The 23,347-nt window shown below is 34.8% G+C and overlaps 2 protein-coding genes across 5 annotated transcripts in view; one reads left to right on the top strand and one right to left on the bottom strand.

Annotated features, from left to right (window-relative positions):
* Nucleotides 1-1,976: 1,976 nt before the first annotated feature.
* LOC122635302 (dopamine receptor 2-like) overlaps nt 1,977-23,347 on the bottom strand; it is a 33,845-nt gene continuing 12,474 nt past the window's right edge. The window contains exons 2-4 of one of the 4 annotated variants that reach the window (XR_006328632.1): nt 10,922-11,006; nt 7,998-8,784; nt 4,940-5,078 (exon numbers count right to left, since the gene is read on the bottom strand). Coding sequence is in view for 2 of the 4 variants with exons in the window: in XM_043825349.1 (XP_043681284.1) it covers nt 4,956-5,078; nt 10,922-11,006 (208 nt within the window). In the remaining 2 variants the exon portion in view is untranslated. Of the gene's footprint in view, nt 5,079-7,997; nt 8,785-10,921; nt 11,007-11,642; nt 11,712-23,347 lie in introns of those variants that run through there. The other 3 variants (XR_006328633.1, XM_043825349.1, XM_043825350.1) reach the window with 3 other exon arrangements.
* LOC122635301 lies at nt 12,054-14,479 on the top strand. Its single transcript, XM_043825348.1, has one exon. The coding sequence runs from the start codon at nt 12,096-12,098 to the stop codon at nt 13,761-13,763; it is 1,668 nt and encodes a 555-aa protein (XP_043681283.1). The 5' UTR covers nt 12,054-12,095; the 3' UTR covers nt 13,764-14,479.

Genomic DNA, 23,347 nt, shown 5'->3' with positions numbered 1-23,347 from the left:
TGTTCGCCGATTAGAATTTCTCGGTCGCGTTAATAGATCAGAAAACAAGAATTTGTGTTATATTCTTGTTAAAACTATTTATTCGTCGCGTTGTTAGAATCATAACACATTATTGGCCAATTCGGTGGAAGAGGAATTTCGAAAAATATTGTAATGGTCGATAGTGTGAATTCAAAAGTGCATCCTCTTCATTTTTACCGTTGAGGGGGACGAGTGTTTCGGAGCCATCGCAGAACTTCTTAAGTAGTAAGTGAACAAATCTAAAATTCCTTTAGTATCCATCATGCTGAAGATGAAAAGTCCATATCGGCATGGTTACTAGTTGTATATGTTGATGTCTTTTATCCGAAAGAAGCATAAGTGACTGTAAATAGAACATTACTTACTAGTTATTTCTTATATTTGTAGTTTTTCTTTTTTATATGAATTGTTGTATATTTTTTATTATTGTAAAGGCTAGGGTCTTCTTGTTTTATCTGGTTAAGTTATTTCATTTATAGTACAATTAATTAGCATCTTTTTCTCTTCATTTTTATTCAAGACAATAGTATTGAAATTATGGATTCGTTTACTTGGTTTCGGCAATAGAAAAAAGTATATGATATTGCTTATGTTACATGCATATAAAACATTGCTTCATATTTAGTATATTTAATCATAATCCACTTTGATATGACGATTGAAGAAAACGAACAAGAAGATAACCTTTGCGAGAGATAGATACATTCACAGATAATCTACGCAGATAGATTAAAAAAATTTGATTATTTTTATGATGTAGTTCTTCTGCATGATTTTATTGATAAGACAGCATTAAGATTTTTTTCTTTCTATCAGCAAATGCAGAAGTAGCTGGTCGATTCTTATGCTTCTTAATATCATCAACAATCAACTGCTGTAATATGTTAAATAAAAATTATAGCTAAGATAAAGGGAATAATTAAATGATATAAATTATTAATAATTGTAATGTGAAATCATATTGATATGTAGTAGATTGTTTTTTATCTATTTATAATTGTGCTTTTAAATAACTTTCTAAAATTTTAATTTTTGATTGTTCTAAGTAATGATTAGACGCAATAACAATATTATGTCATTGAATAAGTAATACTTTTATCTACTACATATAAAAAACATAAAATGATTAAAGATTACATATACATAAATTAACATATTTTCAATATATAATAATTTTAATGTGAAATTTTTTATTTTTAGATAAGATTTTTTATTTTTAGCCACATCAATCTTTGTCCTCTGAAATTGTATCAAATGATAAAAAACTGCAATTACTACCTTACCGACTTTCGATGCAAATGCATTTATCTTCTTCACGTTGGCATCACTGTTTTTAGTATTTTTTATCTAGTATTATGTACCTAGTATCAAACCTAGTATTTTTTAATTGAAGTGTACAATATAAGGATAAATAGAACCATGTCAATATTCTTCCTGGGAAACTGTACCGTATGATCAGAGAAACTGTAATCACTGCATTACCGACTTTCAATGCAAATGCATTTACCATTCGTACGTTGATACTACAGTGTATGCATACTTTTTTTATGTTGTCGATAAAACTGATTTGAAGAGTATATCCCACATAGGTATGTTGAGAACTGCATTACCATCTCTAATTTTTATTAAACACTGTGCAGTTCAAAATATTTTGAATATTATTTATATATAATTAAGATTTGTCTAGTCGAGATAAAAATAATAATTTTAAGTTTTAATTATTAATAACTACAATGAGATATAATACATTGAAATCTAGTATTTTTTCTATTTGTATCTATGGTTTTAAGTATTTTTTGAAAACTATATTTTTTGGTTGTTTTAAATAATAATTTAATACAATGACAATTTTATGTTATTGCAAATTATATATAATCGTAGATATAGGTAACAAAGAAAATGTTTTAGAGATATCAAAAAAGATGCAACTAAATGTAGAAATGAAAAACATTTGGTTAATAACTGCATATATGTATTTATTATAAAGGACAGCATATTAGAGACATTTTCTTTTAGAGGTACTTAAGTGGTCTTACCAACACGGTTCTTGCTCGTGAGTCATAGCGATTCTATTTTTTTTTTTTTCGATTATGTGCCAGTCGCTTAGAAATTTAAGTTATAATATTTTTCGTTCCTCCCACTATCTATAGGATATTTACAGCCAAGGAAACACCGTGGTTTCCAAGGTAAAAAGTATTCTATTGTACATAATTTATGACTGTTTACAATTTTACATTGTCAGAACTGTCAGCAGTTGATCTTTTATTCCAGTTCTGTTGACCACGACAGTATAACGTTTAGTTTAGTTTAGTTTTTTATTGTTAACATTTTTAAGTTGAAAATAATGACACGTTATTACTTGTGTCGATGGCAATATAGATTTTTTTTTTCTCTTAATTTAGTAGTAAAAGAGTTGTAATTATAATAATTGTGCTTTTGTCAGATTTCATAACTTGGATACTGGTTATCAGATCACATTTTTGGTGATATATGAAAAATAGATAAACATTGTTTACAGTTGTTTTTGTTTAACGATGAACACGAAATAACTGAAATGCACGACAATACTGATCCAAGATTACGACATCGGCAATTACATTCATACGGGTGATTTTATATATCTATATCTATATATATTAATTCTATTTTAAATGAAAAAATTAAATTAATTTTTTTTTTTTAACTGCTTAAAACAAAAAGGAACTTTAAGATAATACCGATGGGATAATCTGCAATAAAATTGTATAATTACGTACATATAATCGCCCGTAGTTTGCCAAATCGAGGAAGACTTTGAATGGGTTTTGTCTCGTAATTGTTTTTATCGTCTGTTTTAAAGCAAATGTAATGGAAGGTTGTGCTTTTTGGTGGTTTTTGGCTTTTTATTTCATTTATTAATTTTCAGTCACGTTAAGTTCTTCCACTTATCATTTTCGCGTTAATTTATGTATAATTTATTACATACATTTCAATGATCTATTACAATTTACCTTAAATAAATAGTGGAGTATTTACAGACTTGCATAGAGATTATAGATTGTAACATTCAAGAAAACTAATTGTAATAGCATTATGATTGTATAATTTATAAAGGTACACGTTGCAGTCTTTTATAATTTATTCTTTTTTTCATGTGACTAGAAATATTTCGTGTAATATTATCCGAGATACGTGAATCTCTTATAGGATTAGAGTTTTTTCTTGATCGAATATTTTTTCTTTTTTTCTTTTTTTCTTTTCCCCTAACACGTAATGAGAAATCTATGAGCTGCTTCTTGTCGCAATCCTGAAATCAATTTACGACAAAACTTAATCTCGTGGACTTCATTTGATGATATACATATCTTTCTTTTTTAATTAGAATAGATAAATAACGTCGTTCAAAGTAATTATTTCTCCTGCTTTATACCTTTATATCCCGTAACAGTTAAACGGTTAATTTCGTCTGACGTCTTTGATTTTCGTTCATAGATTTTGCCGGACGTTATACCATGTACGAAGATTAGTCGTAAAATCAGGAGTTAGAGAGGAATGATTCGACGAAGGACACACTCCAAAGATCTGATGCGTTTACAGTGACTCGGAGAAAAATATTCGGATACTAAGGTATCACCTGAATTCATCCTCACTTTCACGCGTACCTTTGCATCCGAATATTTCTATGAATCGTTATATCTAACGCAACGTACTTCAGATATGCAAGTAGAGCAAATGGTTATTTATAAATTTCTAAACTAATTATTTTTGTAGGTCTTGCATTTTATCGATTAAGAAGTCTCACTTTATTTTCTATATTTCTTTTATTTCTCGTCTCGGAAATCGCTGACGTGAAGTTTCATTTTTTACATTTTTAATTGTAAGGTTTAATTGTAAGGGATATGAAAGAGACAAAAATTTACGAGTCTTTGGACTAAAATAGTCGAGATATTTGTTTTTTTTTTTATTTTTTTTTCCTTTTGTATCGCGTGTCTCAAAAATTTTTTACGTAAAAAGTATCCAAAGCTCTAGAGAACCGTTCATTTTTTTTGGATATCAAAAATTGCTTTCTAATTGTGCATTACGTAGCACACGATAATACATATTATATTGATTATATGTATTAGATTCGCTCCGAATATATCTGCTTGTATATACAGATGCGTGTCAATGCGTATGCAATGATGATTATTATGTTCATTATAGATTTAGAGAAATGTATAATATATACCTAATCGTGAATTTTTCAACCGCTCGTGAACGGCGAAGAGATCGTAATTTGTAAATGAATGATTCTTCCTGATGTTACCGACTTTGGGCTTTTAATACTGATCTTAAGATTTTTAAACGTAGCGTAACAATTATCTACTGCGTAAATATTTAACGATACTCGAGGAAAAAGGGAGATAAAGAGAGATAGAGAGAAAAAGGTGAGAAATACGTAAGAAAGCAAGAAGCAAACGAAAAGTTCTTTCCTTTGGAGTGTCTCCTTAACTCACCTTCTTTTATTTTCATTGCTTTTTATATCGCGACATTTAAAACTGGTCTGTTGTCAGCTTTGAATGAACTTATTACGTTGAGTAGATGCAGGAAAATATAGAAACTAAAGCAGACGAGAGAAAGTGAAATGGAGAAAAAGTATTAATCAAAAAGATAATGTGAACTTTGCATATATCGTTAATATACTAATTTATGTATCTGTATACCTATAGTTATATATGAACGCAATTTGCTGTACATCTTTCGGACGCAGCATAGTGAGATCTTGTTCCCTTTCCTCGTCGTACGTCCCACCTAGCTGATCATTTTTTTCTTTTTTTTTTTTTTGTAAGATCCTTAACGCACGTTATACATATGTATATGTTTAGATCTGTCTATACGAGTGACCAGAAGTATCACGCATCACGGAAACGTATCGCTCTTTCTCGTCGTGGCCCCGAACGGGCCCCTGGGTGACGTCACATTCCGCCAGTATTAGGTAGACCACTTCCAGACATGCAGACACCACCATCGCTGCTTTGACTAACGCTGCTATAACTAACGCTACTTGTCTGTCCGCTCGTTCCCATTCCGGAAACGCACTGAAATCAGAATGAATATCGTTCGTCAGTATACTTTCTTTCTTTTCTTTTCGTTTTTTTTTTCGTTTTTTTTTTTCTTTTTTTTTCCTTTTTTTTGACAAATTTATCGATAATTACGTACATATTAGAGTGCACCGATCGTGATGTAAAGGAATAAACGTGTGTATATGTGTGATAAAACATTGCAGGAATTCTTTCATCGGATCGATGAACGATCGTGCTTATCATCGTCGATAGAAAAAGAAACGTAGGAGTGAAAATATCGTTATTATATTAACATGGATTTGTTGAAAATTAGATGGAAGTATAACAATTTTCAGAAATAATTTCCTGATTCGAATAAACCAGAATATTGGGTGAATTCGGTTTACGCGGTGTGCCATTAAAAATTGTTTCTCGCTTCATCGAAGACCGAATTAATGTTATGGACAATGCCGAGCAATTCTCTCTCATCATTTTAATGATCTACAACAGTTATATGCCCGTTTATTTGAATAACGAGTGTCGATTCTGTAGTGGGTGAGTGTGCTTCGTATTCGTGTACGCCTTTTCATGCGTATATACATAGTTAGAAACGTGCCTTCGACATTCTAGTTGAGCTTTTTTCATTTCTTTTATTTGCTGTAATAAAAAATACGATGATACGACGTTTGGTGCGAAGAGAATGAGACAGAGGAAGAGGGAGAGAGAGAGATTTTTGGGAAGATGAGAAAGCAATTAAAATTGAAGAAAGATATAATGACGCGTTCGTAGCGAAATAATACGAAAGAACTTTTAACTATTGCCGTCTGTGTTACTGAATTATAATTACTTTTGATTAGTATATAGAAAATCTAATTATAAATTTATATCTATATATTTACATAGTTAAGGTTTTCAGTAGAAAGAGAAAATCGCATTAACGGCTTTCTAACTAAACTTCCTCAACTAAATCTCCCTCTCTCTCTCGCTTTCATTGTCTTTGAAAGACTTATATCAAGATATCAAAGAGAGAGAAAGAGAGAGTAAGTACGCAAATATACCTACGCGCAATAGTTTGAGTTGCGCGCAACTAAGGGAGCGCACGCGTGCGCATTAGGGTCGTTTGTTTTATTACACCTCCTACAAGGCAGAGACGATCGATCGACCCATGCTACTGGTTAACTTAACCACTTTCGGTCCTCGGTGTTCCCTTTAAAGGTCACTACGGATCATTGGCATGAGCTTTACACTTTATGGTTCGTACTTCGTGGCACTGACTTCTTTTGCACCGATTGATGAAAGAAAGTGAAAAAGAGCAGACTCGCAACGGAGAAAGAACATCGGAATCGAGCTAATAAAAAAATATTTTCAATGGCATCGCAGAGAGTAGAGTGCAGAGAGAGGAAGAGAGAGAGAGAGAGAGAGAGAGAGAGAGAGAGAGAGAGAGATCCTTTTTGTTCGACAAATTTTTTGTCTATTAAACGAATTATTTATTTCTAAAAAGTTGATTAAATTAGCTCGTTTCAAAATTCAGTTATTTATAGGAAGAAAAATCGTTGCCAAAATTGCAATATCTAATTATTAATGAATCCAAATGCGATAGGAAAGAAAAAATTGTAGTTGAATATTGAAACTTCGAACATCTGTCGGAATCATTGATAAACGTTAGACGATGAATGTCTCTATCTCGCTCTCTTTCTCTCTCTGTCTATCAATCTCTATCTCTGTCTCCCTCGTTTGCATATTCTTTAATCCACTGAATATCATTTGATGCGATTGAATTCATTCCTTCCGTATAGTAGTCTCGCGAATTCCGCTAATATTTCTTTCATTCGTTAATGAGCTCAACGCATTCGAGACTCATTTTCGGTAATCCGGAGATTAAATAGAATCGGTGTACATCGTTGATGAATCATGATACGAAATGTTTCGAGACGGACGAATAACTTGAAAAAGGAGATAAAATTACGCTAAAACGATCAGTAGAATTAACCAAGGTTCTCATTTAGGAAATATCATTTCGATACATTCAGTCGTCCTCTCGTTCTGAATTTCGCCAGGAAGAACATAGGAACAGCAGGAAAAAGGAACATAAAATTGTCATCTTCGACTGTAATTAACTATATTAACCAAAGAATCGGCACTTTTACTGTTAAAATTTCGTTAAAAATTCAACAGAATTTAAAACGGATCTCTTCTTTCTTTCCCTTTTTGGTAAATGCAAATCGTTGATCGGAATAAACGATGTCGATGAATTAGCGAAGCTCGTGCCCAGTAAAAGGCTACAATATCCCATTACATTCGAATCACCGATATCTGTTGTATATAAGCACGTATTATTCCTATTCGAAGCTACGAAATCCTGCATGATTTTGATACTCGATTCCCGGCGTATATTTGCCTTTATTGTCAGCGTTACGAAACATCGGAAGCATCTGGTAAAAGGGCTGCGGTTGATTTTTCCATAATATCCTACAAATATAAGGATTTTTCTTTGATTTTTAATCATTTCTCCAATCTGCTTGAAATACATAGATATACCGTTAAATTATCTCTGACGACGTCATGCAAACGATCGGATTTATCGAACGAAGGAAGGAAAAAATGGGATATGCTTTCGTGCTAGCTTAGCGAGTGTTCGGAAAGATTTGAAACTACCTACGCAGGCTCGTGTACGATGTTAGATTAATTTGCGTGTGCACGTTTTTTTTCCAAGTTCGTTTTATCGATGTGCGAGTGCAACAAAAAATATATACGGGCTGTTTCATTTAACTCGGGCGGAAAGAAAGTTGGGAAAGTGAGAGAAAGAAGGAGAGAAAATATGTATACGTATACCTACATATATATATATATATATATATACATATATACGCGCTCGCGCGCATTACCACGCGTGTATGCGTGTACGTGTGCATGTGCGTGTGTGGACGGTTGTTATACATTCACAAATCAACGTACCGAGGTTTTTTGTTTTCTACGGGGTTGGCGACAAGTCTCCTCCATTGAGCGATTCGGTTAACTGGTCAAAAGGCGTGGGTAGGGGTCAGGGGTCAGTTAAGAAACGATTTACTTGGGCAGGATTTTCATCGGATATGTGGAAAACGCATCGTTTTGTGATCGTAGTGCCATTAATATTATCGATTAATTAAAAGCAAACGTTCTCGAAATACTCCGACATTCGCGACAATACATACATATATACACATACGTTTTAGTGTGCTTTCTTCTTCTTACTTTTACTAAATAATCTTCGATCTAATCGATAGCAAAACTTTAAAGACACACACGTTGACGTTCCGACCACTTAAGCGTCCAAAAGAGCGTTTGCAACGATACAAGATTTTTTCACCGATCGGTGAAAAAAACGTAACATCAAGAGAAGTGAGACACTACTGTGAAATGATATTACCGCGCGCATCTTTATTGTTTCTAAATGAATTCGATTTTTCGTAGATATGAATACGAAAAGCGCCCGATTCCGTCTTTCATGTTCGACGAGACGTTTCTTATTCGAATTATTATTTAAACGTTCGCGTACCGACGACGCCGTACTATTCCGTATTGGTTGGAACGGAGAGGGCTTGATATAATGCAGGCGTAGGTACTCGAGGAATTCGACGACTTTCGACGATCGTGTCGCGTCGATATCCCGTCGTTAAATGTAGGTTTGTTCACCCGAATTCTCTCGGCTTCTTCGCATGTGGTGGAGCGAGTAAGCAGAATAGTACCTTCCGGATGAGAATCTCTGAAAAAAAGGGAAGCTACACTTGCTAGGTGTTTCTTCTAGGTGTTCTAGACACTTTGTTGGATAGTTTCTTCCTTTCTTCTCCAGTGATCAGGTTTTCTACGGATATCCGAGCTCAGAGTTACGTCGTCTCGATAAAACTTTTAATATTTTCTTTCGAACACTTTCTTCACACTTTATTCGATAAATTTGCGAGTCCATTCCAGATGCCCTTTACATATGTTCTTGAAAATGCTTTATAACAAATTGTTTATAACAAATTGTTAAATAATTGCGTTGAAAGATATCGCGGAAAGGTAAAGAAACATTTTATCTTTAAAATTGCCCTTTGCATATGTTCTTGAAAATTGTTTATAACAAATTGTTTATAACAAATTGTTTATAACAAATTGTTCATAACCAATTGTTAAATAATTGCGTTTAGAGATATCGCGAAAAAGTAGAGAAACATTTTATCTTTAAAATTGCCCTTTGCATATGTTCTTGAAAATTGTTTATAACAAATTGTTTATAACAAATTGTTCATAACAAATTGTTAAATAATTGCGTTCAAAGATATCGCGAAAAGGTAGAGAAACATTTTCTCTTTAAAATTGCTCTTTACATGTTCTCTTAAAAATTGTTTATAACAAATTGTTTATAACAAATTGTTTATAACAAATCGTTAAATAATTGTGTTTAAAAATACCACAAAAGGGTAGAGAAACATTTTCTCTTTAAAATTGATCTTTATATATGCTCCTGAAAATTGTTTATAACAAATTATTTATAAACAATTGTTAAATAATTGTTATAAATATTGTAAAAAAGTAAAGAAAAATCTGCCCTTTAAAATGGTCCTTCTTTGAGGTCTCTATGATGTATAGTTCCAGACATATTCCCATTTAAATATTGAACGTTTACGAGGGTCATTGACCTATATTATTTCATTCATAAAGTATTGACACACTGACCTATATAAATTCCAAGAATTTACGCACTTACTACGATGACGCGTCATAGTATTTTTACTATTACTACAAACATATGATTAAGCTTTATGAATGGCAATATTTCAACGCCGATATCTTCGGAACGGAAAGTCGTAGAGACATGAAACAAATACCATTTTAATCGGAAAATTGTCCTCTTTTTATCGAATTACTTTAATATTATCGATATAATAAAAACAATTTCGTTGATATTTCGTAGGGATATGTGTTTAAGTATTCACGTATTCTATGAACTTTTAAAATCGATTCTCTTGGAACAATATTTCTTATAGCGATTATATATTTAATTGTAGTAATTTAAATTATAATTCGTTATAGTTACATACAGCCAAAAGCAGATTGTTAGAGGAATGATTACAAAATCTAGTGTCATCTTTTTAAATTTATAGTAACAAAATTCATCGGATTAGAATAGCCGACAAAAACGACAACCCACTTTACTTCGACAAAAGCCTCTACGAGACTGAGGTAGATGAAAGGACATTCACTATTAACTATACAATACGACTATAAAGCTTTTTGAATTTTTTCGATATCCTTCTCATTGATGGTTTACGATTCAAGAGTTTCTTTTCATCAAATCTGTATTCTTCGAAAAGAATTTTTTTTTACTTCTAAATAAAAAATATGAAAAAGTTGGAAAATATTGTACGACTCGTATAAAAAAGAAAAAACGATCGAAACGAGAAATTCAATTTTTCAGAGGATCTCGTAAGCCTCTTCGCGTATTCGATAGAAGATTATGAGCGGTAACGTAGACGGTGCTTTTGCCGTAAATATCAACTTCACCTGTTGATGTAAATTAATTAAGCTAATAGAAGAAGAACACGATAAATAACTCGGGCGAACAACTCGAATAACTTTGAAAGCGAACTGACGAACTCGTAAGCAGAGCTCGATGATATTCTCTGAATGAGAAAACTTTCATCCAACTATCGATTTTGTCTACCTGTATAATTTACCATTTACAAGCGGATAACATTCAACGATAAATAGGTACTCATTTTTATTTTAACGTTGCAATTGTCGACGAAAAAAAAAAAGAGGAACATAGAGATCAGTTTTTATATGCTGGAAAGAAGAAAAATAATATAAGAAAAAACTTGTCGTATTTGAATATTTTTTTGTAGAAATCTTAAACTCACCTGACTAGGTTTACACCGGAACGCTGGCTGATATCTCCTCCTCATTCGTCTTGGACAACATACGCACAATATCCGTACGAAAGCTCTGAAACAAACAAAATCATGTTTCTCGATCGCAATAAATTAGAAAATAATGGGCGTGTGTGAATGGTTTTTGCCGTATTTAATATATCGTCTGTAAGAAACGATTGTACGAACATTAATCGGATAACTTTGAAGAAAATGAAACGTTTCTAGTTTTCTGAGTCGTCACGATCGGGTCGATCAAAGTTAACTTTATTTTTTTGTTTCCGAATAAATGCAAACTTGGTCGTACTACTTTCGCAAAGACGCGTTGCACGAATTCTTCAGCACTTTGCTGCATGCTGTTATTTTAATGCTAAGATCGCATGACCAAAGCGCATACTTTTTTCAAGTGCCACGCTCGTTTGTACGATATTTGCATAGAGACCATTACGGTTAGCGTAAAAGTGACACGCGATAGATATCACTTATTTTATCGTTTTAATAGACATTAACAACTCTCTTTTTTTTTTATCTTTTTTGTTTAATTATTTTTAAAAAGTCTAATTAAAAGACGAATTCGTCGTAGAAAAAAAAGGAAAAAATAGAAAAATCTGTTTCTTTTTTCGACGGAATTTGATACAAATACTATATCGTTAAATGAGACAAAACTGTTCTACGCAATGATCTAAACAAGAGATTCAATTTTACGATATAACTGTATAATTATAATTATGATTCTCGATACATTCAAGTCGCGTGATCTTCCTCGCACATTCGAGTATGGCTGTTAAAATAATATTTATTTAGTTAGGAAATGAGCATGATATCAATGATTATTACGTGCAGGCTCGATTAGAACTTTGGATATATTCTGCATTCTGAGGGAAAAAAAAACAGAAACGAACTAGTTCAGTCTCGCTGTAGCTCGCTATTGAGAACGACGATGCTTTCAATTGCGATCATAGAAATGCTGTTTCAAATAGTTTCTGCCATTATGGTGCCAGAGTTTTGGTACGAGTTACAGGAGTTGGAGAAGTCCCAAGGAATACAAGAAGGTGATCGTTCCTTAATCATTGCCGATACGATGGAAAGATATAACAAGAGTAATCTAAATTCATATTGGACACCTTGCGTCACGAGTTTTCTGCGAGATCATTCGAAATCTTTTATGAACCTTCTTATGGCAAACTCTTCCGAAGATAGATTAGCCGATTTAGATTTGCTCGTACGTATTTTTCAAGCCGATATCGCAACGTATACGTCGAACAACGCCGAAGATCTTAACGGATACGAGAAGATATCGTCTATAATTATCGTCATCGAAAACCTGGAGGATCTAAAAAGAAGAAACTGTACCAACTATCTCAAGTTGTGCACTTACGAATCATGCAAATTTATTGTAATAATAGGATCAAGAATTTTCGAGGACGAAGATAACTTTCTCCAAGAAGCCAATAACATACAACAGTGGATGTGGTTGGAACGGATTAGTAAAATCATCATTTTGGGAAATATTGGAGGTACCGTCTTATTAGCAGGTAGTCGATCCTTTAAGCCCGACGAATTGTGTACTCCGTCTGAACCGATTCTTTTAAGCAAATGTGAGGGAAACGTTTGGGAAGGCGAAAATGAGATCGAAAACCTTCGATTGAACGGTTGTAAACTTGTTGTTGGTTACCACGATTATCCGCCTTACTCTTTCGTGAGTAACGAGACGGGCGGTGGGAAAATATTAGGATTGGAAGGATTCATGATCGAGGAGATATTGTCCGGTATGAAGGGCCGGGCGATAAGAGAATTGATAACATTGACGGGCAACGAAAGCATTGACAACGACTTTAAGATGATAACGTATCAAGACGATCTAAAAATCGACTTGCTGATAGGCGGTCGTCTATGGAACCCTGATAAAGATACAGACTTTACGATCGCTTACGACATGGTACCATTGGTCTGGATATTGCCGACTAAATCTAACGTATCGTTACGTGGTTTGGTCGCACCATTCGGAAAATCCGTGTGGCTAGGCATTTTAGGTGTTCTCTTATTAGGAATCATCGTGAAATTGTTCTTGATCAAAAACATATCTTTTCTAGACATTTCAGCCTTAGTCCTTGGTGTTTCAGTGTTTCGTCAACCAGTAGAAACCTCAAGTCGCCTACTGTTCATTTCTTGGGCCCTCTTTAGCTTCTTCATAATTCAATACTATCTCGCGTCGTTGTCGGAACAACTCATTAATGCGTCGAATCTTCAAATAGAGACGATGAAGGAATTGCTGTCGTCTGGATTGGAATTGGGTGGAACCTCGAGATACGCGAATTTGTTCGATAATAAAGACGAAGATGAAGACGACGATTACGAAGAGAAAGTTCTTATTCGGGATATTCGTGAAAAATTTCAGATATTTTCCTACGATGATTATGTCCGCCAGCTTTCGGATCTTTTCAAAGGGAAAAATACAAGTATAGCACTCGTCGTTAAGCTGAATGTTTCCGATCATCAATTATTAAATTTACCAAAACAACACGTCAGCATATTGAAAGAGAATATGGGCACTCATCCGTTAGCCATCGCTACCTGGAAAGGATTTCCATGCTTGAAAAGGATCAATATAAAGATGCAAGAGCTAATAGAGAATGGCATTACAAAACATTGGGCTCAGTTAATCACAATGAATGGGAGTTATTTTCGTTTGGACGACGAGACTGAATCCGATAACGTTATCGACCTCGAAAGCGTAGCTCCTAGTTTTTTATTATTAATTATCGGTTATCTCATTGGAATTTGCGTTTTTATTATCGAGCTAATAGCTTTTCCAAGCAAATTTTTAGAATAACGTGAAACGGGTATTCATTACACATTTGGAATATGTTATTACATATAAAGAATATTTTCTATGGTAGTCGTGTAACAAGCAACGCTTCAATATTATAATATCTTATCGTTAGTATAACATACGTATAAATTCGTGAATATAATTTTGTGAAAAAATAGTGCTCTTTCAATGGTTTTGTAATAACTTTAACAATTATTATATATATATTTTTTTTTTGTTCAGAACTAAAGACAAAAGATTTTCTCAAAAGAATATCGAAAGAAGAAAAGGACTTCTCTCTGGGATCGTTATGAGTGTAATATTACTGAGGTTATAATAAAGTCATCTAGGTTTTTTAAATATCACGATCGCGAAAGCAGGATGCCTTTTTGAAGAGTTTATTAGAAAACTTTCATGTAATTCCATTAAAACTCTTCTTTGAAAAGAAAGATAGAGAGAATTATTATTACGTATATTTAAGATTCGCATACTTACGGTGGATCGTTGAAAGACTATGCAACGTCTACTAATTATTCATTAAAAGTGTATTAAATATACATTATTATATATGTCATTTTCATTCATAATCCTTTTGTGCTTTCAATTTTTTTCTTTCGAAAGTGGTGTCTGATCATTAAAAATAATATTGGAATATCTTGGCGTGTTATACCTTTACTGTTACCAATTCTGATTAACATCCAAATGTGTATTTTTGCATTTACGTTAATAATCTCCTTTAGTCTTAGTTTTTTCTTTTCTTTTAATGTTCTTTCGCTCAAGGAAGCATCGTGTATATGTACGTACGTATTACTATAATAACATTTTACTATAACATGGAAATAGTTATGTCCATTGTTGAATTCGCTTTGAGCACATCTCACCATTATCACGTACAATATCGTCGAAATTAACGGCATCCTGCTTCTACCTTGGTAAAGCCGTGAGATTAATTAACGATCCTGCCATCATCAGTCACTGTCTTAATTCTTGATCGCATAACGAGTACGTGGATGGACTCGGACGAGATGCCATTTACGGATTACGCGGATATACATACCTAGCCATTAGATAGCCATTATAGATGAATTTTCTTATCGTTTGATCTATCGATTTTATCGAATCTTGTAACCGAGAGAAAAAGGGATCGCGGGATATTATAAACCGGGATATTATAAACGCCTGGTAAGACGTTTTAATAATATCTACGAAATATTATATCTAAAGCAATTTTTATTTCGTTTTATTTCTCTCGAGTACGTAAGATATTTCAGTTTAATTTCAAATTCTCTATTTCCTATAAAATCACATTCATGAACGTCGACAAAAGAAAAGATTTGGAACTCTATACTCCCGAGGTCGTTTAATATATTCCCCTTTGATCGTTATGAAATTGAGTAATCCAAGAGTCAAAGTTTACTTGAAATCGCGACGGCGTTCTCTATCTTTCTCGTTGAAGTCAATTTGAATGAGTTTTTTTTCTCTTAGCGGAAACATTTGAATAAAAATAGAAAAGTTACGAAGGATATTCTCGTTAATACAATATATCGTGCGGTTGAATGCAATAAGAAAAAGAAATAGAAATAGTCTACGTGGATAAGGTTAATATTACAACGAACTAACGAGTTTTATTAAGGTTAACGAAGTTACAAGAACTTGGAAAAGCGTAACACTGTATGCGTACGTACTAAAAGACTGAGCTTCGAGGAGCAGGAGAGTTTCGGAAGGTATGGGGGATGAGAGGCAGGAGGAGGGGGGTTGGACGAAACTAAGACGAAGTGGTCGAGGAGCAGAGCGTTTTTGCAATAAGCAATACGGAAATTATTCGACTTGTAGCTCTTGTGGATACTTATCCAACTTATAAAAATAATCGAAAATAATATTGAAAGGAGTCGTTAAAAGCGGGGAACCTAAATGAATTCTGTTAGCTTAGCTGTCAGTAATGGTAATGGTTACGTTCTCGAGTACCTTATTTTTTAATTGCACGCATTCATTGCACTCGCCCATAATATTCTATATACATATACGTTTACCTAAGTCATGAAAAAACACATGCATATTTTTCTTACGTCGATGGCTCGTTTGAAAGGCGCTTGAAATATTTCTTCGTCGATCTTTATAATTTCCTGTGATGTTAAATTAAGCTCGAATTTCCACAGAATTTTATTATTCGCGTCTTTCGTAGTTTTACTACGAAAAGAAATGTTACCGATGCATAGAAATACAGAAAAGTGCAAATCAGCAGCATGGAGGGGGAATTTATACCGCGATAAATTAATGGCTGCAGATGTACATAGATATATTATTACGGGTAGGTAGATTGCTAGGTATATCGATGTATGCGTACCTCGCTAAACGAGCTATCCTATCTTGTTCAGAGTTTACGTTCTAATGAGAGGGAAACGTGCATCGAACGCATTAACCAGAGGGGCAATCGTCGAAGCGCGTCGAAATTTGCGACATACCGAACGCTAAATCAATGCCGATGAAGGCCCTTCTACTCCACGAATTTCTCTCAACAAACTCGAAATTGTAGGAATTTCGTTGTAGGTTCTTAAGAATTTCGAATTGAAACGAACGAGAAACACCTGTTCGAACTCTTTCAAATATTTTCCCATTTATTTTTGCTTTGAAAGTCTAATATAGCGTTGTTTCAGGTTGAAAGAAGAGAGAGAAGGAAAGCGACAGGAATGACCTGAAAATTCGAACGATTTTCAATTTCAAAGCACGTTCGTACGTATTCATGCGATCTTGTTCGTTCGTATAGTCTTTTTTAAAGTCGTGTAGAGAAAATATGAAATTTATCCAAAGCAAGAAAATGTAATTGAATCAAAACATAAAAGATTTCGATTAATTAAATTAAATTTTCCGAATGAAATTACGTTAAATTCAATTTATTGGATTTTTTTTTTATTTATGTTTATTGTAAAATACATACACACGTACAATATCGCAGATTCTATTTTCATAAGCTTTTATAAAGGTAGATAGATATAAAATAAATACAAATAAACCAAAAAGAGACGAGCAATAGAAGCATCATAGAATTTCGCAGAGGTAAGCTTTGAAAGGTTATCGTGTCTAGTATTGCATAATGGATAGAAAATTATGTATATATTTTTTATATATATATATATTTCACGAGCCATCTAATTCTAAAATGAAGAAAAAAGGGTTGGGATAATGTCATGAAATAACTCGGTGAAGAATTTCAAGAGCTAAATATCAATGTGATCCGAACTTCCGTTCGAGCAAGGCCGTCATGTGTATTTACATTGTGTCGTAAACGTTGTATCGTAATTCAGCGTCATTGTGTGCCGTTACAACAGGGTATATTCATCGACAATATTATTCTTTAACGGTGTTACAGGAGATCGATAGAGATCGAGAAAGGGTGGCTTTTATTTTCAACCTTGGTACCGCTCTCCCTCTCTCTCTCTCTCTCTCTCCTTTTAGCTCGTTTCGCTCTAGAATGTCATCGATCCTGACTACCACGAAAGCGCTTGCTTGATAAAGCTCTTTTGTCGAAAGAGAGAGGGAGAAAGAGAGAGAAGAGAGGGCATGCCATGCCGGAGGGAATTTTCGAGAAAGCTTTCACAAAGCGGCAAAATCGAAGACACGATCGCTGGGACTCTTTATTAATTAAAGACCACGCGATACAGGATAACGAAATAAGTCGAAAACAAGAGCGTTTTGTTGACGTACGGCTTTTTAAAAACTTTTCTAAAAGAAAATCTATAAATGGAAAGATAAAAATTGAAACGTTTCATTTATAAATTATCCAAAATCGTATAATGCCCATTGTTTCGTAGCCTTCCTGCGTCAACGTGGCATCCAACAAAGTTTATATTTATAAAGCAAACATTTTCTATATAGTTTGTTACTCGATCGAAGTAGGATTAATCTCGACTTAAGAGTATGCTTTCTTGATCGAGCTCGCTCTATCCGCGCGATTAATTCAAGCAAAGGCGGAACTAATCGGATGTGAGAGACTTACCAGCGAAATTATTCTAAATTGAGTTAGTTATCTTTCAGGTGCGTTACATCCTCGTCTTACTCGCTTCTTGATCTATCGAATCTTTTAATTCTTGTAATTGTTTTTCTTCCTTTCTCTCTCCTCGTCCATTATTCCGCTTAGAGAGCTTAAATAGTCATCGAGTGTTCGATCGAGAGAATAAGAATTCGAAGATGAAAATGCGCGAGAATAAGAGTTCGATATTCCTCGTGACAGACTTCTTCTTTAATCAAAAATAACGTAAACGAAAAAGCGTCGAGTAAGAGGGTAAGGAAAGCACAAAAGTCGGTGTAGTTTCGAGGGACGGCGAATAAATGGCTGGGAAGGAAAAGAGAATGGTAGGGACTAAGTCGTTCGATTTATGGTTTCGGCCTACGATGTCAGGATACGATGTTTCTAAGAATATCGACGACTATGACAAGGAGCGAGATGTAAGTAAGTAAGAGAAAGAGGGGAGAACGTAGAAGAATAAAAGAAGAAAGGAAAATTGTGGAAGGAAGGAGAGAGGGAGAGAGATGGGTGCCAAGCAAATAGGAAGAAGTAAGCGAGAGTCGGCCTCGGTAGGGTTCTATAAGGTATAACGCCGGAATCCTCAGACGTTTCGGCGCCCAATGCCGACGTCTCGTCGATGACGTCGACTCTACAAAGACCTCGACGACTATTGACTGCGTCATTCCTGCGTCGGCACTCTTACTCCCTTCCTTTCATAGCTTCTTGCCATCTCTCTCTCTCTCTCTCTCTCTCCTTCTCTTTCATTCTTATTTTTCAAGAAATAACCTCGGATTTATCGAAAAAAAAAAACGTTTTCATACGTTCGTACTTCGTTTCTTTCGAATTTCGACTCGATAGTTCGCGATCTTATCTGCACTGCGAAAGAAAACTGCTTATTGGTCTATACAAAATAATATGACTTCGGAAGACTTCCTTCTACGCTAACATAGATCATAAATTGAAAGATGAAATTTTCACGAGTTTTCGACTTAGGTCGTACCTACATATTACTGCGATATTTAGCGATCGTACCTAAAGCACTTTTTTCATCTCGTTTCATTCCGCTGAAGTTACGAATTCACGTTTTTGCGTCCTCGGATTAAAATGACGCTTCCTAGCGAAATGAAAATGGCCTCGTCATGGCTGATTGCATGGATGATACTTTCGACTAGGTGCAATTACACCTGTACCTTGTTCCACGAGACTTTTAAATGCGAACGATATTTCTTTCGTTTCGCCAAAGTTTCTCTAATCGTTAGGTTACTTCTATATCTGCATTTGAAAACTTCGATTGGTTCTATTAAAAAAAAATTAAGAGAATAATCCCTGAATTTTCCCATTTTCCTCTCGAGCCAGGATATTAATACGTTAGAATGTTAAAAACTATGAGACATTTCGTCGTTTAAATTTATGCTGCGATTCTTATCGATTATCGAAACAAGAGTTAATGTTTTTCTAACGTGGAAAGAAACGATGGTCTTGAGTCGAGTAAAATAGAAAAGATTTTCATCGACACTTTAATGCGTATGTATCTACATGCAAATCGCATAATCCACTTGAAATAGAATGGAGAAGAAGATCAACGTTAACGCGGTACTGACGATTTACGACTACCCGTTAGGTTTAAGGAAGCTCTAATAGACGTACTACTACCCCCCATCGACCGTAGAACAAGTTTAATTCGATTCGCCGTTGGATATCCTGAAATAGAATTTTGGAAGATGTAAGTACGATCATAATGATGAGGTCGTACGATGAAACTTACGTACTATCAAGTTGACTTCAGAAGACAAATTCTACAAGAGTTTGACTGCCATCATTGCTAGAAGTCAACGAGCAGAAATTCAATGTTTAACATCGTCTCTGACAGCAGATAAAAAGAAATTAGCAAAATTAATTTGATAAGGAATATGATGCGGGAGAATAGTTGAAAACGATTAAACGAAAATAATAGAAGAAATATGATGCCAACGGGAAAGTAAGAGGCACTCTATCGTTGCTCGGAGCAAGAGAAACATGGAGACAAATCGAAAATCGAAATCACTGATAAAGAAAGGAAAAGTGTTGCCGACTTAGTTTCTTGCCGAACGGCTGTGACCCGGATTTTCTTGCGCTCTCGACCAGCTAATCAAATTTTATTGGATTCCTTTGGACCTATCCATTTTTCTTTCCTTTTATTTTTCTACTCTTCTCGTACACCTTGCTTTTTAATAATGCTCCACCAGGAATGTTTTTCTTTTTCTCTTTACACTTTTCTTTCGTACTCATCGCTTTGTCCTCTTTTTTGTCAAACTTTCACGTTCGTGATAGCATCGCGAATGAATTAACTAGAATCGAAAAGTCGCTGATTTATTTAATATTCTAACGATCGAACGTGTATCGAGCTTTAGTTTCCACATCGATCGATGGCTAATATATCGATTTAAATCGTCCCGACGAATTTGACATTATCACGACTTAAAGCCGATCGACCGTCGTAATATTTAGTCGTTTCAAGATTTTCTCGAGATCGTATTTACGGTTACCAAGGATACACGGTGTAGGTTTTTATCTGGTATCTACGTACGGTAAAAGAAGCCCGTTTTCTCGTCTACCGTCTTCCCCGATAAAAAGACTCCTTCCGAGACATCCAGTCTAGAGCCCGGTACAGCTCCAGACTCCAGTTCTACGGTCCAGACACGAAATATAGCTTGTTATCTTGAAAATTACGCTTCCTTTCAGCTCGCCTACCACTTCGATCGGGAAAATCCTGCCTTGAGATTTCTATCCTTGGTGTTGATTTTTTTCTTTTTCTTTCTTTTTTTTTTTTTTTTTTTTTTTTTTAATATATCCCGTTCACTGCTCTCTTTTCTACATTATCTCTTTCCCTTTCTTCTTCTTTCTTTTTCCTTCTTACTCTTTTCATTTTATATGGCGTAAAGACTATAGCAAGCAGCAAGTAATGAAAAGTTCGTCGAATCTGCACTTCGAATCGTTCAAGTTTTCTCACCGTTCATCCTTCGAAAGCGTAGTTAAGAAGATTTAATGACTATTCGAGCGTGGCTGATGTACTTGAAGTCGACCGAACGATACAAAGAGTTGAGTTTTCTCGAAGAAGATCGAAGGAACAACCGATGACGAGGAAACCAAGCGAGGAGTGGCCGTCCGAAGAGGAAGCACTTATATTCTTCCTTGGGAATACGTAGCGACGATTCGTACAAACTTTTAATTGGATCACGCTCGAAGACGCTTTGTAATTTTCGACGAAATCTTTCCGCTGAGCGATCGATCAAATCTTTTCCTCGATATCTCTATATTTTCTTTTTTTTTTTTTTTTCATAATCCAAGTCTCGATAGAAAATATTTTAAATGTTTGAGTTGGAAAATGGAAAGTAAAATTTATTTCTACGAGAAAATTAATCAGCGTCCATTTAATTTTTCACGGTAGGAAAAACATGGAATAGTATTAAATATGATTCGACGTTGTAATATTCGGTATGATAAAGTTTAATTTCCAAGATAAGTAAACGTGAGAAAAGCCAAAAAGATGCGACACTTTAATGGCAACTCGGTGTTAGTTGGGCGCATTAGTCGTGTGTGTATATATATATCCAACAATGGACGCGCCTACATTCTCTTGTGGCGGCAATTAAGGTTATCGAGGCGTGTCAGAGTAACGTTATCCTCGCGATCACCTTTGAGAGTCAGGACGACAAGGATTTATCGTCTTTGTGGCTTCTCTTCTTACTTCTCATATCACGAGCGAGGTTTGCAACTTTTCTTTCCCTTCCTCATCCTTCTCCTCCTCTTCCTGCTTCTTCTTCTTCTTCTTCTTCTCCTTCTTCTTCTTCTCCTTCTTCTTCTTCTTCTTCTTCTTCTTCTTCTTCTTCTTCTCATCTTCTTAGCTTCCTAGAGTTTGCTCCCAAGCGAGATTCCCTCGATTACAACTTCGATCTTCAACTTTCCTGAAGGATCCTCCAAGAGTAGTCGATCCTTGGAGCGTCTCCTTTTCGATAAGACTGTCGAAGGAAGAAAACCTTTTTCCTTCTCATTTTTTATTTACTTTTCTTTTCAAATGCTCGATAAAAAGAACAACAGCTGATCTTTTTTTCATTCAAGCTCGTTAATAAACTTTTAAAAGACCTTCTTCTTAACTCTCGATAGGGAGCCTCAAATATTCGAAGTTCGAGATGGCCAATCGAGAGATGAACCAACTGGTCCATTTTTGATATAGGTATTGTTTCTTATCTCGAGTTCGGTAATAAAATGATTTCTCATTGTCAGATAAAGTGGAAGAAGAATGGCAGGATAAATTTTCGTCGAACAAAAAGGGAACAAAAAGGGTTCCATCTATGACAGCTACTGTGTTAATACTCAATACCTGTGGGTTATCGAAAACAAATACTTCGTATCGGATTAAAAATATCGCTGTGATCGGTCGAACGAAGCATCGCTAAACGATTTATTGGTATCTATACACCTATTAATTTACTAACGGAAAATGACGTGCTCTCTCTCGTGAAAGCTTTAACGCGTAATGTCATCGAGCAAAGAACGAAAAAAGAGAAAGAAACAAAGAAATAACAATGTAGCCTGTAAAAAAGTTTTTACTTAGAGGATCGTACTTACATTTGATCTATCGTCCTTTTGCGAAACTTCAGCGGAGATTTTTAAAGGAGATTCCTTTTATAGGAATATTAAAAAAAAAAATCTTATCCAAAAATTTGGTTTGCTAAACGAAAAGATGGACGATTAAATCTTTATTAATAACTATTTACCGTGAGAGGCCACTCAGTTTTCGACCTCGAGGATCGAGAGGTATCCCTCTCTTTCTCACTCTTCTCACCTTCTGCACATCATCGAACGACCCTGGGTATATCGATTTTGCATTTACCCCGGGTAAATATCCGTGAAGCGTGATAGTTACACGTAGGATTGCAGCACAGTGACTCTCTCTCTTTTCCCTTCATTCTCTTACACGTATTACTAGCAAAACGATCATTGGTTGCATCTCTCTCTTTCTCTTACTCTTCAGTCTTGCGTCGTTCTTTATTTTTATTATTTTTTTTTTTTTTTTTTTGTAACTTTTTTTCATTATGATCGGCGTATGCAAGCGTTAGTTTTACGAGCGATTCGATCAAAATATTTCATCAATCGTAACCGACCCTTTAAAATGTTTCTAACATAGATGCATAAAATAAGATACAATCTATAAATGATTAGATGTCGTTTATATTGAGAAATAAAATGGGATGCGGATGGGATACGGATTTGAAAACTCTTCCTTATATATAAAAAAAGAAACGTATCGTTGCTCTTTCTCATCTCAAGTTCGGCGACCTATCCCATACCCTTATCTCTTGCAGTAGGAATATTTTCTCGGGGCGATGTTCAACATTTTCCTCTCAAGTACGTGAGATCGCAAAAGCATATGTTACGAACGTGTTGAATGTCTCGCAGAGCTTGCTTCCAAAGTACTTTGCGTGACACGCGTTCCTTCCCACGTACATATGTACACGTACACGTGCATACCCATGCATTACGTGTATTTACGTACGTGCTTATAAACGTAAGACCAGAGAGAGAGAGAGAGAGAGAGAGAGAGAGAGAGAGAGAGAGAGAG

The sequence above is a fragment of the Vespula pensylvanica genome, chromosome 18 (assembly GCF_014466175.1).
Source record: "Vespula pensylvanica isolate Volc-1 chromosome 18, ASM1446617v1, whole genome shotgun sequence".
Lineage (NCBI taxonomy): Eukaryota > Metazoa > Arthropoda > Insecta > Hymenoptera > Vespidae > Vespula > Vespula pensylvanica.
The sequence above is the reverse complement of the archived record's forward strand: the minus strand, read 5'-3'. Positions and strand labels throughout refer to the sequence as shown.